At 37.9% G+C, this 17,650-nt stretch overlaps 1 protein-coding gene across 2 annotated transcripts in view; it reads left to right on the top strand.

Moving 5' to 3' along the window:
* The first annotated feature begins 1,323 nt into the window (after positions 1-1,323).
* The window catches only part of FMN1 (formin 1), a 146,109-nt gene continuing 129,782 nt past the window's right edge, over positions 1,324-17,650 (top strand). Inside the window, exons 1-3 of one of the 2 annotated variants that reach the window (XM_065064211.1) lie at positions 1,370-3,638; positions 5,732-5,849; positions 16,302-16,334. In XM_065064211.1, the coding sequence (XP_064920283.1) occupies positions 2,244-3,638; positions 5,732-5,849; positions 16,302-16,334 (1,546 nt within the window). In that variant the 5' untranslated portion in view covers positions 1,370-2,243. Of the gene's footprint in view, positions 3,639-5,731; positions 5,850-16,301; positions 16,335-17,650 lie in introns of both variants that reach the window. The other variant, XM_005502448.3, reaches the window with a different exon arrangement.

The following is a 17,650-nucleotide window of genomic DNA, read 5'->3' as shown; positions in this document are numbered from 1 at the left end:
GAGTAGACAATTTTGGTTCAGTAGGGTCACTTTGGCCCAGTTATTTTGTGATAAAATAAAATTTAGAATTTATGTAGATATGCCTTCAAGAAGTCCTGTCTTAGGGGAAATCACCAGTGCGGAAGCAGCTGTATCCCACACATCTTACTAGCCCTGAGATTATAAGAATAGGTTGGCATAAGGAGTGATAAAGACTCTATGACTCTTTCCTTATGTAGAGCTTCCTTTTGTAATAAGCCTAGAAAACCAGGGGAGCTATGGCCTGTCTGTCGTTTCTGTCCTTGGCACCTGATGATTAAGCATAGCTGAGGAGCGAGTCCAGCAGTGAGGCAGAAGACATTGTTCAATGTTAAATCACAGATAAAGATGATTCTGGTGCCCTTTGTAAGAATGCATGCAACCCTCTCATTGAAAAGCTGGCTGTAAATTTCATCTAAGCTCTTAGTATTACAATCTGACTTTTGGGAAACTTGCTTCCTGCAGTAGACACCACTTTTGCCATTGATTTTATTGTCTTTTATATTATATTGAAAAGGTAGATACATGCTTTTTGTACAGCCTAAATTTTTAAACATCAAAACAAAAGTTAAGTGTGTTGGGATACTTTGTTTTTGCTCGCTGTCTGTAATATTCAGCTTTTCAGTAACTGTTTTTCAGTAATTTGACACAGTGGTGTGATCTGTGGCTGATTTCCCTGTGAAGGACAGGTGTCCCCACCTTGCTTGTTTAAGATTACTCAGCACAGCTAAATGGCTGATTGTAGAATGACCCTGTAGCTTTGTGCAAAAAAAGATAATAGTATCTTTGAATTTCTAAGGTACCAATGTGGAAAGTAGACTAAACAAAATTCTTAAAGGCCAGGGAATAAAATAATATAAATTCCTGCAGATTCACAGTCTCTGTACTTCTAAAAATAAGAAAAGGAACAAAAGTGAAAACTTTTGACTGGAACCTGGCCTAAACTTTACTGACTTTTTGAGTATCAAAGGTGCTTAGAGTATTCTGTAGTTTCTTTATGTGTGTGTTTTGAAAAAAATATGTCCCATCCCCGACAACATCTGTTAATATTGAGTTAGAGTCTTGAAGAGTTCCTCCAAGTGTTTTTGGCGGTATTAACTAAAACAAATCTCACACATAGAGCATTACCATGGCAAAATATAGAGATGAAAGTTACAAAAGAAATCTGTCAGCAGAGATCGTTGTCATCTGAAGTAATCCGAGCTCGGGTGCAGTGCAGATGGAGAGCCTACCTGATTGCTAAACAGTTAACTTGGCGTTGCTGCGCCGTGCTGGCTGTTTACCCTGCCCACCCCAACCGCTCCTGGTTCCTGGGTGTGGCGACAGTCTGTGATAAGTACCTGTGCACAGTTCACAGAAGTAGCTGTGCAGAGTTGGGACAGTGGTAATATGAAACCAGTCCTGTGGGGTTTTGTTCGTGGCCCTGGAGGCTGAAATCTGCATTCCAGATGAAACCTGCAGCAAATCGGAAGAGAGCCTCCTTTTTTTTTTTTTTTTCTTTTTCTTTTTTCCTTCTTTCTTCGGCTTCAAGGGCACTCACTCGAGTTCACTTTGGCTGGCCGGGAACTGAGGACTCGTCACAGGCACCGAGCAGTGGCACTGGAAGCTTCAGATTCGTCACTTCAGGTTTCCATTTGACATTTTTCTGTGATTATGGATTTACAAAAGAAGTTCTTTATCAAAGTGGAAATACTGTGCAAAAAAATCCATCAGGAATTTTCTGCTGAAAACCACTCACAGCTTGTGTACTGGGATAAGGAAGTAGCAAATTACAAATGCATCCAGTTCTGTTCGGGAGCCTTGTTTATAAAGCTGCTCGGCACTTTTTAGCACGTAGGAAGTTGTGTGCAGCCAGTAGGATCACAGCGTCCCAGCAGGAACCATTGGTCGAATTTTCAACCAAGATTAGTGCGCTGGCGTATTTACTGTGACAAAAAGTCCTTTGTGTACAGGAACAAGTTACCGACGCTGCTGAGAACTTTTTTTACGGTGGGTCTTTTTGCTGCTCCTGGAATACAGTTTGGATACCTGAGGGATACTTTGGCTGCCAGCGGCAGGAGGGCAGGGTGGCCTGGGGGAGGCTGGCTGCCCTCGCAGGGCCGGGGAGTGCTGCCTCCTGCAGTGCCTGCAGTGAGTTCAGTCTGCTGTCTGAAGGTATGTATTAAATACTTGTTTAGCAGTTAGTAGCACTGCTAGAAGCAAATCTATCCTCAGCTTTACACAACATGGAGGAAGAAGAAAATGCGTTGCCCGATTCCGGTGAGCTTCCAGACCTGGAGAATACAGCAGAAGGCAAACCTGATATTTTCACTACTTTTTCTGTGAAAACACTTTTTGGATTTACAACTAAATTTGAACCTACAGCTTCCAAAGAAGAAACAGTACTTAAAGCATTTCAACCCTTGCACACCAATATAAATACTCATGCTGACACCTGGCATGAGAGGAATGATAATGATTGTAAAGAAGACTCAAAAAATCAGCCCGGCATGAATAGTACCAGTGGCCAAGCTGACCCAATGTCTGGCAGGCAAACTGACCTGGAACTGGATTTAGCTGAACAACATGAATTACTTTTTCACCATTTAAGGTTTGTACAGACTTCTTTGTCTCAATCTGACAATGATGACAAGGATGCTATTCTTGTACAAGGTACTTTGGTTTGTACAACAAGTGATACAGAATCGGACACAGAGAGTAAGGACCCAGACACCAATGAAAACGATACAAGCAACTCTGGGCTAAATAATGCTGCTTTGTCTGCTGAGGCTTTGGATTATAACAATCAAAATAAGGAAGAGTCAGAATCAGAAGGGCACAGCAACAGTGAGGACACTGTGGATACAGATGACATTCAGTTACACCCACCAGTTTCTAAGCAACTCTCTGAAGAGCTGGATGGTGTTCTGGAGCATGACTCCAGTGGAAAAGACAAAATTTTAATGGATGAGCAGTTTAGTTGCTTACTTGCTGCAGGGGATTGCCCTCAAGAACTTCCAGAAGAAGAACAAAGACCTTCAGCTGACAATACATCGCTCCAAAAACCAGCACTGGCTGAAAAGACTTTCCAGCTGCCTGCTTTCTTCAGTGGACTACGTGTGAGGAAAAAGGGACTAACCACAGAGGATGGGGAAACTCTTACAGAAATTAAACCAAGAGAGAATGATTTAGCTCTGCTTAAATTACGACAGCCTGTTAAGAAATCCAGTATTACATCAGGTTTGACCACTAAAAAAAAAACGGCTGAACCTAAAGCAAGTCCTACATTCCTGGAACACCTCTCGCACTTGTTGAACATAGAAGTCTCCAAGAATGAAGATAGAACGGAGGACTTTGCTGAGGGATCTGGGGACATCGAGAACAGTGATGAAGCTCAAGAGTACAAAGCCTCTAGCAAAACAGAACCACAACTTCCCTCTGAGGAAATAAAATCAAGCCCTGCTGAATCTGCACTGGACGTCTTTAAAGCTTTATTCTCACGGCCTCCCAAAAAAGAAACAACTGCAGATACTTCGGAATTGGAAGCCATAAAACGCAAAATGAGAAATGAAAAAGAGTCCTTGAAAGCTGTATTTGAAAGGTCAAAATCAAAACCTGGGGATGGACCATCAGACAAATCTGTAGGTTGAATTATTTTTTCTTCCTAAGACCTGGAAGCAGATTGATAAAAGAGTATTTATTGTTTAAAATTATTGGTGGGGACTTAAGGTCGAAATGTCAGAATCGTCCTCTTCTTTTGGCAATCTCAAATTTTGGATTCCCAACTGAAGAAATCTTGGGGCTAATTTGTCAGGATTTTTGAGCATTTGCAGTCGTAGCAGATTTCAGTAAGTACTGGTGACAGTCACAGGCTTTCAGTCAGTACTGAGAACTTAATCAGTTTCTGATTTTAAAAGATCTTTACAATACAGTTGCCCATATGTTAAGTGTAGTTTTAAATCAGTTTGGTGCTACAAATATTTACTGTAGTATTATTTATTTTTTTTTCTCAATCACACTGTTTTCTTTCATTGAGTTTTTTATTTTTGAAAGTAAATTTCATTTTACCTTTAGGAATAATTCTGTTATGGGACCTGATAAGAGAATTTATGGATGATTTTCAACTTAGTTTGTCCAAGACATAGAATTTAAAGTAATTTTTTTCTTACATACATGCATATATCTAGCTTTGCAAATATTGATAGGCATTTAACGTTATCCAAGTATAACTTAATGATTCCAATAAGACAACTCAAGGATTAATATTAAGTGTTTGCAAGCTTAATGTTCTTAGGCATATGGAGATTTAGTTACTATATTTTTAAAAATTGAAAAAATGAATTTGAGTGTGAACTGAACTCATTAATTAAATGAGTAACCCTTGGGCTGGGGTTTCTCCAACCCCAAATTCTTACGGTTACATCTTTGGCAGATATAATCAGTCTAAAAGACTCTTCTTTTTTGGCTAAAGAGGGAATTATCGGAATGATTAAATTTGCAGGATTGAACCCTGAACCTGAAGCTACTTAAATTAATTTTCTGTGTTGGTTGTACTCTGTAAACTTTTATTCTTACATAAAATTAAAAACTTTTTAAAAATCTTGACTGACACCTGGGTAGACTGATAATACCAGTTTGTAGTAAATTACCTGTGGGGAGGAGCAAAGAGGTACTCACTGGCCGTGGCTTGTGCAGCAGTTGCAGCCTCTGTGTGCCCTTCCCATTCCTGGCTTCTTCCCGCTGACACCAGCCCTGGGCTGCACTGGCACAAGTGCCTGGGTGGCTCCCAGCAAACCTGCCAGGGAAGCTGTGGCCTCACACGCTCAGGGAGGGAGCACAGGAGTCAACAGGGGTGGCTTTTGTAAGTGTCTGCTTAATATCTGATCTAGTACAAATGTACATTTTCTCAGGGCAAAGCGAGAGTGAGAGGTTCTTGCTTTTCCTCGTTCCTTGCTCATGTGGGCCATTTATGGGCAACTTTCATGCAGGGTTTTGCTGTTGCTACAGTTGTGCCTATGCAATTACTTGTAATAGGAGCATATTGTAAATTGGATTGCAGAAATTTTAGAGATGTTAAAAAAAACCCAAACAAAACCCAAAAAAAACCACAACAAAATGTAAAGCTCTAAAAGAATGTTTGTTTAATAGTTTTTTTTTGTTGTTTTAGTTTGGTTTTTTGTGCCCTCTCCCCCCCCACCTTTAAAGGGTTATTTTAGCATTCCAGTTGACAATGCAGTCCCATTAACAGCTGCAGCAGCACTTTGATGTGTCAGTATTCTGTGGTATGTGGACTGAGCAAGCTGCTGGGGGTGGGGCAGGAATTTAATAAACTAGCTATGCTTCCTGAAAATTATGTTGTCAAATGATGTCTTAGGTGAATCCCACTAATGTTTACTTGTAAGAAAAGCACAGGTGGGTTTCTTCACTCTGAAAAAAAGATATGGGGAAAAAAAACTAGTGTTCTTGACCACCTCTATGGTTCACCAAAGGAGCTTTCCACACTGATGTGAACAGTTTCAACAAATCATTGTATGTCACATGCATTATGTTATTTTCTTCCTAAAAATTACATAGATTTCTTTGTGTCCCTTCTAACCAACTGAGCACTGTTTCGATCGGTCGAATGAGGCAGATAACCGTTCAGGAGTACACATGTAGAGCTGGGCATGGTGGTTGCTGTTTTGGAATCTATTGATACTGCAGACTTTAATTTTTTCTTGTGTAATTTTAACAGCCTGACCTGAGTCCCTCAGAGCAAGATGACAAGACTCCAGGGAGACTCCAGACTGTCTGGCCGCCACCAAAAGCAACACACGAAGAAGTAAAAGTAGGATTGAAGTACACAGAAGCAGGTAAAACAAAGAGGTGAAGCATTTGCAGAAATTAGTTTCTGAAATTTTTGATCTTGTTTAATACAGAGCTGGTGATAAGTCACAGTACTTTCTCATCTGTAAAAACAGACCTTGTGTCTTGGATGTGTTGTTTACTGGTACTTGTTAAACATCTGATTTTAAAAGTAAATGGCTAAATCTGTGGTGAAATCTAAACACTTGCCTGCACAAATTCATGAGGAAAGAAGTGGGTTTCTTTGAGAAGTTAGGTTATCCATTTCTAATGAATGAGCAACAGAATAGTAAACAAATGTAAACCTGACTGCTTTTGCCATTGCCTTAGAGTGCAGGGGACAGTGACCTGCCCAACTGTAGTCTGGCTGCAGATTTTCTCCAGGTAGTGCCTAGAATAAAAGTAACAAATACCATTATTGCAACTTGTGTATAAACAGCGGAATACTCATGTCCACGTGGATCACTTTTATCAGTAGCCATGTATGCTGTCTATACAAATGTATGAGAGGGTATGTCTAAGTGCAATGCTGATCAGGTAAGATTTCCACAGAAAATTCTGTGGAATTCTTAATTTGGTGCTATTTAGATAAATACTTACATATTTACAAGCGATTATTGTAGCCACAACTCTGTTTCAAATTTGCATACTTAAATATGAAACAGGAAGTCCTTATTACTCAGAAATTAGTCATAAACTGTGGAGCTGTCTATTCTCCAAGTACCTGGAGATTCTAGAAAATACCACTTAGAAAGGATTAAGTGGAATTAAAAAACAAGGTTAAATGCTACCTTGCTGTGACAAATTGTAGAGGGTAATGCTATATGGTTCTTTCCAGTTCCAGTGGATGTCCATCTGGCCTTGTATATGAGGAAGAATAAATAGAAGTAGTAGATCTATTGCTCTGTGTTGTTTCGTGTATTACTTCTTTCTCCCTCTTTCCTCAGTTTTCTCTGTCTTCATCTTCCTTGTTTGTAAAGTGGGCATGAAAGACGCTGGAAGATTCAGAAACCTTGCTTTTGACAGGAATTACATGTTTCAAATATAGACAGAATTGAATTTACAGTGCATCTGATTGGTCTGAGGTGTGGGAGTCTATCACTAGATGACCAGGACAGGTATTCAACTTGATGAGGAATGCTACAGGCTTTTTCTGTTACTCTTAGATTCTTATTATAGGCTGTATTCTTGCTGTATTTAATTTTACCCAAATAAATATTTTTTCTCCTAATGACTGTAATCATCTGTGGCGTAAACAAATGCTGAAATAAAGGAAAAAAGGCTGAATTAACAAAAGCTCCAGATTCTACTACTTGTAGAGAAATGAGGTCATGCTTTCCTGAAATCTGAATAGGAAGGGCAGACTGGCTTAGAGCCCATGTAAATTGTTACTCTTTTGGTACTGTGATATTTTGGGTGGCAGTGTCATCAACATGCTGATGGTTAGTTTGCTAAGTCAAATTTTATACAGACCAGATTCTACAGTTCATTAGTCACTGCAGTGTCTGGCAGAGAGAAGGGTTTGAATGAAAACAAACTGCTGGTGATTCAGCGAGGATGAGACAGAGGCGGTGCTTGCAAAGGCCATAGGCAAAGGCTGTATTTGCAATGTGTGTTAGGAGTGCAGCAGAGTTGTTGGTGTGCCTCAGTGATGAGCAGGCTTGTGTTTCTTTCAGCTGTTCATGGATACCCAGAAGGTGGTTGTGGTAGCAGGGACACAGCAAGCTGTTGTAAGTTGCCTGTGATGGATCAGTTACATTTGCTTTTCTGAGTACTAGGATGACTGTTTTAAAGCATTATGTGCAGGAATGAATTTAATCAGTCTCCTGCAAGTGAGTAGTGCTGATATAATTTTAAAAGAGTTTGTTTTCAATGTTGTCTCATTGCTGGGGGGGGCGGAGTTTGTGGGTTTTTTAAATGAATATGAAAGTGGCAATACAGCATTACTTCTAAATTCAGTATCTTCACTCTGACAGTGGCTGGTACCTTTGAAGTGCATGAGTATGTTGGCATTTCCCCTCATCCCTCTCCCGCTTCCCATCCAAAATTCTCTCCCAGCCACCAGTACCTTAGGAACTTCTTGTGCACTACGTGGGCTTCTTAAAAGTACAATAGGAAGTAGCTTAATCATCATCATTAAACTGACTGGTCTCAACCTGAAACCCTATTTCTTACCCCAGTGTCTTGTCCTGACAGCTAAGATCAAATGAAAAACTATTGATTTCAGAACAGGCTTCAAAAATTGTGTGCGGCAGGGATGTTTGTGATTCCAGGCTTCCTCCACTGATGTTCCTGAATAGATGATTATCTGTATTGTGAAAAATGCTGAAGTGACTTGTTTTGACTTTCAATCAATTATTTATGTTAGTGTTTTAATTTCTGTGATTAAAAGTTTAGTCTACATAAACAATAAGAGTCTATATACAAACAATAATAATAGGCTGAATTATTAGGTAAGTATTCATTTAGCACAGCTTTATTTTAGGTTTAAACAAAATACTTCTGTCACAAGTGGGATCATATGCAAGCATAAATCTGTGGACGTAAGTCTTTGTGCTTGTAACAGGGTACAAGACTATGTGCTTATTTTATGAGGTAGCACAGATTTTTTTCATTTCTCATGAGAAATTAGTATTTAAAGTAACACTGAAAATTTGAAAATTGGAGTACTGTAATTTTTCTCACAGTTCTGCACTAAGTCTTTGATTTAGTTCTTTCATGTACATGCACTCTGGCAGCAACGACAGGAAGATAGGGATGAGGAAGAGGATTCCTGGCTTTTTGATCTTTTCTCACTTCCTTGCCATGCTTTTCCTCATTGTTCTTCCTGCCTAGTGGAAGCAAGAAATTCAGGCTTACTTTGGCCTATGCAGCAGACAACACAGTGACTCATAGCAGCTTGAAGGAGCGGCTAACTCCCTCCTGAGGTTCGTAGTCTGGCTTGATGTGTGGGAAACCAACTGAAAAGCAAATGGACATAACAAGGAACACGTGTACTGGGCTGAGTAGGCCTGTTAGGAATATTAGAAGTGAAAGAAGTTACTGAACAAATTTAATGCTGCAGTAGCGTGGGGTTTTTTTTGTGCTTTTGATAATATCTCGTGTAGTCATAGTGTTGTCACCCTCCAACACCCGAATCCCGGGTTGTAGATTTTGAATTAAAAAGATGACATTACAATATTTTGGCATATCTTATGTTTTCTGAATCTTTAATTCCTCTGTTTCCATAGAGCAAGTGACTGTGTTGTCAACTGCCACTCTGTAATTAGCACAAGCTGCTTATGTGGTTCTCTAGAGAAACTGGAGCTTCTTTGAAGTGTGTCAGACTGAAATGGTTGTCCAGAAAGTCTGTAGTACATTACATCATTTATATCCTGGAAGACTAGAAAAAGGGTTTTTAAATTTATAGTTATAGGTTTATTCCATGTAAATCTTTCCCAAATAATCAGACATTTCTGTGCATATTTCTTTGGCCCTAAAGTTCTGTTTTTCTGTTTTCATTAAAAGTCTATTTTTCTTTTTCCTCCATAATTCTTAGAGAGATTTCTCCCAGTTTTTAAGCATTAAATCTGATAGGAAGGTAGATGTCTCATCTGTTATGTCTCATGAAAACATCTAACCAGGTAGAGGAGACAAATTCTTGTCTATATTGAGCAAACTCATCTGTGATACTATTTCACATAGAATCCACATATAATCAATGTCACAGCTGCTGCTGAAGACTAGATCAGCATTTGCAGCTGCTCATGTCCAAGAAGAGGAATTTATACAAGAGTTCTGCTGCTCATAAATCTACTTATGTTTGAAGAACCATCTCCACATTAAGGTAGTATACAGATCCTGTGATTCCTGTTAAAAATGCATTGTTAGCCATTAGGAGCAAAATAGGTCTCTTATATTAATCAGAGAGAGTCTAGTCTTTTGCCTAAGCAAAACAGAAATCTAAAAAACAATAAGAGAGAAGTACTTGACATTTTTGCTGGAGAAAATGTTTAAAAAAAACAAGTCAAAACATTAATCCATTCAGTGCTTTTTTCATTACATGTTTTCTTGTTAATTCAAATGTCTGTATTTAACATTAAAACACCCTGTTCTTTCACAGTCTATCTATTCATCATCCTTAGATCTGAAGTGAGGTAATGCTGTCTCTATGGTGCCACAATTCCAACAACAACAGTCTGTGATGCTATAAGCACAACTTGCAGCGTAAATAAGAAAATAGAGAGGTGACTGAGAAAGCTCTTCTTAAACAAAAAGTGTCTAAATAAATGGTGAATGAAATAAAAAAAAATAATGGCAGAGGTTTATTGCCAAGTCTTAAATCTATTACAACCTTGGCCCCCTATGCTCTGGGCTCCCAGCAAAAATATCACATTATGGTCATGATGTAAATGTAGAGAATAACCAGCTTATGTGAGAAAAAGAGAACCATAATGGTCTGAACAAGTAGATGAGAGATAAGAACATGATTTATTTTCTTTCTTTAACATGAATATTCTTTGTGGCCTTGAACAATTTATGGTCGTCTCTAAAAGAATCATAATGCTTGACCACGAAGATGGTCAGAGGGCTGGAGCACCTCTCCTATGAAGACAGGCTGAGAGAGTTGGGTTTGTTCAGCTTGGGGAAGAGAAGGCTCCCAGGACACCTTATAGCAGCCTTCCAGTACCTAAAGGGGACGTACAAGAAAGCTGGAGAGGGACTTTTTTCCAAGGTCATGTCATGATAGGACAAGGGGTAATGGCTTTAAAGTGGAAGAGGGTAGATTTACATTAGATATAAGGAAGAAATTCTTCACCAGGAGGGTGCTGAGACACTGGAACAGACTGCCCAGAGAGGCTGTGGATGCCCCATCCCTGGAAGTGTTCCAGACCAGGTTGGATGGGGCTTTGAGCAACTTGGTCTAGTGGAAGGTGTCCCTGCCCATGGCAGGGGGGTTGGAGCTTGATGATCTTTAAGGTGCCTTCCAACCCAAACCATTCTAGGATTCTATTAATATGTTGTTAATGTCCTGAAGGAAATTGTTGTAACAGTGCCTGCTGACAGCTAGTTTAATCTCAGAATTTAAAAAAAGACTTTTTTTTTTTTTTTTTTTAGTTTCATTTTATTTGATTTCACTATGGTATTTGAGGTTTAGTTCTGGGATTCTGTTACAAATTTTATTGTAATGAGTTAGATAAAGCAGGACTACAGCAAGCGGGATACTATGCATTTTCTGAAGATAGTGGTTTCGTGTTTTAATGGTCACTGATCAACTTGATGTGGCCTTAGAGCGCAGGTGGGCTGCATAAAGGCTTTGTAAATTATTTTCCTACATTTTACTGAATTTATTGTGCAGCATGACAGGTGTGTTTGTCCATGTTATGTCAGTGTTTCATATTCTGTTTCATATTCATGTTCTAGCTTGTTATTGAGAAGCTGAGTTTTTATTACAAGCCAGATTTTTGTAGCCATATTATATTACTCTAGACTAACAATGACATTTTCTCCCCTTACTTATGCCAACTAAAGCTATAATTTTATGTATTTGGAAGGTATTTGGCTTAGAGCTGCTTGGAAATCTCTACAATTTCAGATAAAATAGGTTGTGCATGTGCTGATCAATGCAGCAGCCACTTTTCCAGTTATCTTGCAGCCCAGCCTGCTAAGACTTACTTTGAAAATATTAAAACACAACCAAACAAACTCAAAAAGAAGCAAGAAACAGAAACTTCCTTTGCTTTTCCTCACCTCAGCTGATACTGTCATTCATACTCTGCCTCTTGAGATAGGGACAAAATAAAAGGTAGACACCTGTTAATGCTGAATATTTGTTGTTAAGATGCTCATCTTCCATTTCTAGCCCTTTTGCTACCTTTTGGAATGACTTCAAGCAAGCTGTGAGACCTTTCTAAGCTTCATCCATAAAATTGGGATAAGAATCCTGACCCATTTTTTAAGTCAAATTCAGTTTATTTTCTGTTTATAGGCTATTACAGTTAGACAGAGATGCAGAATGGAAAAGAATACTGAATTCCTAAACTTAAAATCTGAAAAAAATCGCACGGTATGGTAATTGTGCCTAAGGCTGTGTAGTAAAATATTCATGCCTTCCTATACACTGAGGATTATGTTATTACAAGTTGAGGGTGCAGAAGAGTTATGCTTTGCTTTTTCAATTAAAAACCCTGCTTTATTTCCATTATGCATATCATCTATAGTAATGTAGTATATTTAAGAGACCTATTGTTTTTGAGTCTGGATGCACCTACTGCAGCAAATGCCTGCCAAGGACACTTTTTACAGTATACAATCCATATCTGGATGCATACATCTGTGCAGCCATAGATACCAGTGTGCCTAAGAACTCAGAACAGAATACAGAACAGCTTTCGTCCAGTCAAAGTAGAAACTTGATTTTCAAACTACATTTTCCTAGAGAGAAAATTAATCCATTATCTGAATATAGTGGAGGCAATTTCTATGAATAATTTCTTTTACTGTAGTTTTTATTTTTAAATGTTGGCATTGCTATAGGTCCTACCAATGTGACATTGCAAAGGCCTGAAACAGTCACAGGGTTTTACGAGATGATTCTTGTTACATAATTGAAACACAGTGAAAGAGCAATTGTGTACAGCACAAGAAGAATGACTTTGTATTTTATTTCCATGGTTCTATTTCAGAATGTACGAGGCTTTTTGTATAACAAAAATGCCTCTGAGTTTTATTGAATTCACTTTCCTGTTCTCCAGTCTGACTGTTCACATGATCAGGTGTTCTGTTTGGCCCAGCATTTGAACATGAGAGATCCACATACTAGTCAAAATGAAACCCTGAATTTGAGCACTGCTTTCTGAAAATTTGCATTTGGATTTAAAACTTTTTTTGGGGATTCTTTTCAGTTAAATTCAGTATTACCCCTGCCAACTTTGTCCCCTCTGCTATGGCACAGACACATACTCTTATCTGTTAAAAACCCAACCCTATTTATTGTACCTTTCTTATTTTTCTATATATCCATGTTTTAAGTCTGTCAGCAGTTCTAAACATATTGGGGAAGCAGTGCACCTGTGTGTGAAGATATGTAGTGCGCCTATGGTCACCCACATACCCACCCACATTTGAATACATATACATGTACTGCATGCATAGAATACATATGATGTCATTGTATGCTTACTATATATATCATACAGTGATTGTGAAGTTGTTAAAGATCTGGAATAAGTGCTTTGTATTTATATTCGTGCTAGATGAAGTAGATAGAGTCTATAAGTCATCAAAGAAATTCTGTCATTAATTTCTTCTTCATGTTTGCTGATAAGGTGTTATATGTTATATGTTTTCCATAGTGCATTGGTGAATGTGATCCAGTAATAGACTGGGTTTGTAAATGTGAAGTAGGACATTTATTGAGAAAGAAATCATGTTGGATTGCGGCAGCAGCAGTACCTCTGATGGTGCATTGCTGGGAGAGTGACAATGACAAGCAAAACTATTACTTTCTTCTCTCAGGTGAATGAACTGTAGCCGTAACCTCACCTTTGACAGGAGAGGAATAGTTAAGTAGATAGGTTACTCAGGTGATTGCTTCTGAATAGTGCTTTATACTGCTTTGCAGTCAGAAAGAGTAAGAATTATTTTCTTCATTTCCATAACAGAGAATCAAGGGATTACTGTTTTTTCCTTCAGAAGGATGCTTTTCTGTGGGTATGGTTCTGTTGTTCTCAGGGAATTCAATGAGTGTTGTCAAGTTACTTTATCTTCCGTAGTAAGTTAACTCTTACATCATTTGTATTATTTCAGTATCCAGACAATATTTAGATAACGGACTCTTGGTTTGTTTAGGACTGTTTCTTCTCCACATGTCCCTCTCCATCTGTCTTCCTCACATCTTCCATATTTTCACTCTACTGGAGTCTCCAAGGTGCGGAAAATCATTAAATTTTAGGATTGAAGGGTTCTTTCTTCACTTAGTAGTCTAAAAAAATAATTAAGTTGAAATAAAGGGTGTCTGCTTGTTTCCCAGAAGGGGGAATTGACATCCTTATGTGTATTGAATTATGGGGCTGTAAAAGGGTCCAAGTTCAGTGGGAAGTAAAGAAAGGACAACAGGAAGGAGTAGTTGCAATGAGGTTAGGGAAGAAGTGTTAGGATAATGTGGCAAAACTACATTCAGTATTATTTTAACCAAGCCCTAAAAATTAGGCAATTCTAAGAATATCTTTAAGCATAAATCAGTTTTAATTTCTTAGTTCTAAAAGAATGCTTAAATGCAAAACTTCTTCAAACTGATGTTCAGAAAGTTTAAGATGACAATCTATCGACTTTCTGTAAACCTAAGTTCTGGGCTTTCACTGACCAGGCACTTTCGAAAAAATGTGTAAGCCACAATTTTTCTACTTAAAATGTTACATTAATGTAGCATTTCAAATAAATGTCTATATTACTTCAAGTGTTACTTCTGTGGGAAAATTATGCTTTATGAACACGATTCCAAGACTGAACAAATAACATATTTTGAAAGTTACTCATGACTATGTTTATTGGAAGAAAAGCTTGAAAATTCGCTTCTTATTAGGACTGCAGCCTGAAGAAGCCTGGAAGGTTGCATCAACGTGCCTGTAAAAATAAAGATATAAATAATAACAAAGGTGCAGCTGTGGTGAGTAGATTCCCCTCTGACACCTGGTGGTTAAAGGGGAAAACTACATAGGGAAGTAATGCAGGAAGAAACAAAGACTATAGTAAAAAGGAGTGTTGGAAATGATGGGACAAATGGTTACCAAGGAGGGAGAAAAGATTAAGAAACCCTCGCAGTTCTGAAATGTAATTCATCAGTTTAATTAAAAGTCGATGATTTCCTTTAAGCTAGAGGGTGTGGTACATCTCAAGAGAGGTAGATTGCACTCAAGTTTTTGTTCTCTAATTACTTTTACATACTGTTAACATTTTTTTTTTTGCATGTTTCCACATACTGAGTTTAGTATGTAAGATTTTTACAAAAATAGATGTACTGACCAGAAGTGGCTATATGGGTCACTTATCTTCAAAGCTTCTACTTTCTACTTGAAGTTTTGAGATCACAGCGGAGAAGGTTCCTAAATTGCTTATGTAAAGTTTGAGGAGTAACTCATCTTTTGGAAATGTGAGTTATGGAGATTTCTGTGGGAAAGGTTTTAATATAAGATTTTATTTATAATTATTCAAGTAGGTAAGTTGTTTTATTGTCAAAGGAGAAAGATAGTTTTTGCACAACACGGTTTTGAACAGGAGTAGAATAACACTGAGTAATACTGGAGTGTGCATGCTTGCTTTTGGCAACAGTTTCCAGAATGAAAATAGCCACTTGAAACATTGTGACTCATTGTATCCACTATTACCAAAGTTGTAGGTTACATTTTCAGGTCACCAGATTTATAGTGAGCATTTGTACCTTTTCTCTTAGAAATGGTGATGAACATTGAAACTTGCTCAGTATCATGACAAAGATTTACATGAACATGTGTTGTGTGTATTTGTAAACATTATTGCTGCTCTGTATTCAGATAATTTCTGTGTGATTACACAACTAAAGGTATGTCTTTTGCATAGGTTGTCCAGAACATCCAGATTTTATTTCATGTTTGTGTTTCTATGCATTATGGAAAAACATGCATGCTATAGTGTATATTTTCTTTGCAAAACAGTGAGGCATGCCTCCTACTTTATTAATCATTAGTAATATTTTATATGCTTTATTTCTATCACCCGGTGGCACATGTCGTATGATGGCCACTGTTATTGCACAGTCTAGCCTTTTTTAAAAGGTACGTATTTTAGAAACAACTTAAAAAACACCAAGGAATTCTTGAAAGTGTTCCTACCCCAAACTTGTGTCTTCTAATGAGATTGTACAGAGTTAATCTGTCAAGAGAGGCTGAGCTTTCTGATCTGCGTTGCTCTCGTTGCCTTACCAAGCAACATGAGAAGACAATAATGAGGGAGCACCTTTGTTATTTCCAACCGAAAACCTTGAGGAAAGAATAAAATCAATTATTTAATCATTCTACATTGTGCAATATGCAATTCTTTGTGTGTATCAAGCCGAGAGCTTTATAGAGATATTTGCCAGTTTGTTTCCATAGTGTTACTACATGTGGCTTATGGTTAACTGAGGAATATCCATGGGATTTTTTACATTATAGAAATGCATTTAAATACTTGCTATTTGCTTTTGATTTGGTTTGATGGACAGTGCTAATACCTAGGAATACTCAAGAAATGAAGCAATTCATAAACAACTGATAATTTTTTGCAAGAAAAATTATATAAATGGGAGCTGAAAATACTGACTGAAGCAGGTGTATGTTTGTAGTAATGAATAAAAAGCAGGGAGGCTGCTAGGCTCCCCGCTAGGATTCATATTTAATGAGTGTAAAATTATACATTTCCTGTGTGAAGCTTAAATACAATCTTACTTATGCTTTTATCTCTAGCTCACCTAAAGCTTTACAAGGAGGGACCACCAGGTGGGTGGAACAGTGTAATGTTGTCTGTCTGTGTCTAGTCTTTGGTCCCTTTTGTTACTGTAAAGGCAATATTTACCTTTCCTTGATGGAATAAAAATGTTAATGGCAGAGTCTGCAGTACCTACCGTTCTTTAGGACTTAAAATTTAATAAAGACTACACAAGCTCTGCAATATAGATGAGGAACTGTTTTCAGAATTCTAGCTTGTGTTACTTCAGCTTCAGTGGCCGACATCCCACTAAAGTGAGCGGAACTTGGGTTGTTGCTGAGTGCGAAATTTTACACAGTTAAGATTTGAAGTCTGATTGGATGAACATCACAACAGCGAAACGGTGTACTACTTAACTAAAGCTTTTTCTACATGAACTGAGTTTACCCTGTTTACCAGTCTCTTTGGAAGGATTAAAGGGATGGTAGCTTTTTACTTTTCCGTGACATTGATGTATTTGGACACACACTGGTCCTTATTCAAAACAGGAGCACGTTTAACATGGCCAAAATAATACAATAAAATCCCATTGAAAACTGTGGAAGCTAATAAGTTAGTACCTGACAATGTCATTAGCAATGAATCAGTAGGGATGTATTTTGAAGGGAAAGAAGATTTAATTGTGCTTTAATAAAGGGAATGAATTATATTGACCTGATTTATGGAAGTTTATTTCAGATACAGCACCTGCTGTGTTTTTCTGTGTTTCCTTGCTCAGTTTTGTGTCCAACCAAGAGCAGGACCCACAGCGGCCCAGCCATTGCTGGATTTCAAATGAAGCTTACGGAACTTATTCTGTACAAACCTTCATGACCTGGAAACTCCTTTTAAGCAGGTCTTTGGAATTATTTAATTATTATAGAATATGTGATAACTAACTGAAGCTGAGTTGGAACTCAGTTTATTTTAAAAGAGGATTTTCTGATAGTATTCGTCTTTTTTCTACAAGGACTTGTTACTTCTGCAATTGGTTGCTGAATTAACTGACATATCTGAGTAAGGCATGTTCCAAAGCACTTATGTTGTTCCATGTATGCGGAAATGAGAGAAGGTGAGATATTGTGAAGGGTCCTTCTGTGACAGCTGAGACAGTAGCTGTGGTATTTTAGGTGAAAACTGACTAGTTTCATTCTGGTATCATGGAGGTGGTGAACCTGTGTACATTTTGTAAGTATACTACTTTTTTTGACATTGAGTTTATATGATCTGTAATGTACATTAATTACTCTTAAATTTCTGTCTGCCTTTTTTAAAAAAATAAATATTTGAATAAAGGCTCCTTAAAGACATTCTCAAATGATGGAATACTCTGACTCCCTAGTGATTA

Source organism: Columba livia, chromosome 5 (assembly GCF_036013475.1).
Source record: "Columba livia isolate bColLiv1 breed racing homer chromosome 5, bColLiv1.pat.W.v2, whole genome shotgun sequence".
NCBI lineage: Eukaryota > Metazoa > Chordata > Aves > Columbiformes > Columbidae > Columba > Columba livia.
This window is presented reverse-complemented; position numbering and strand designations above follow the sequence as displayed.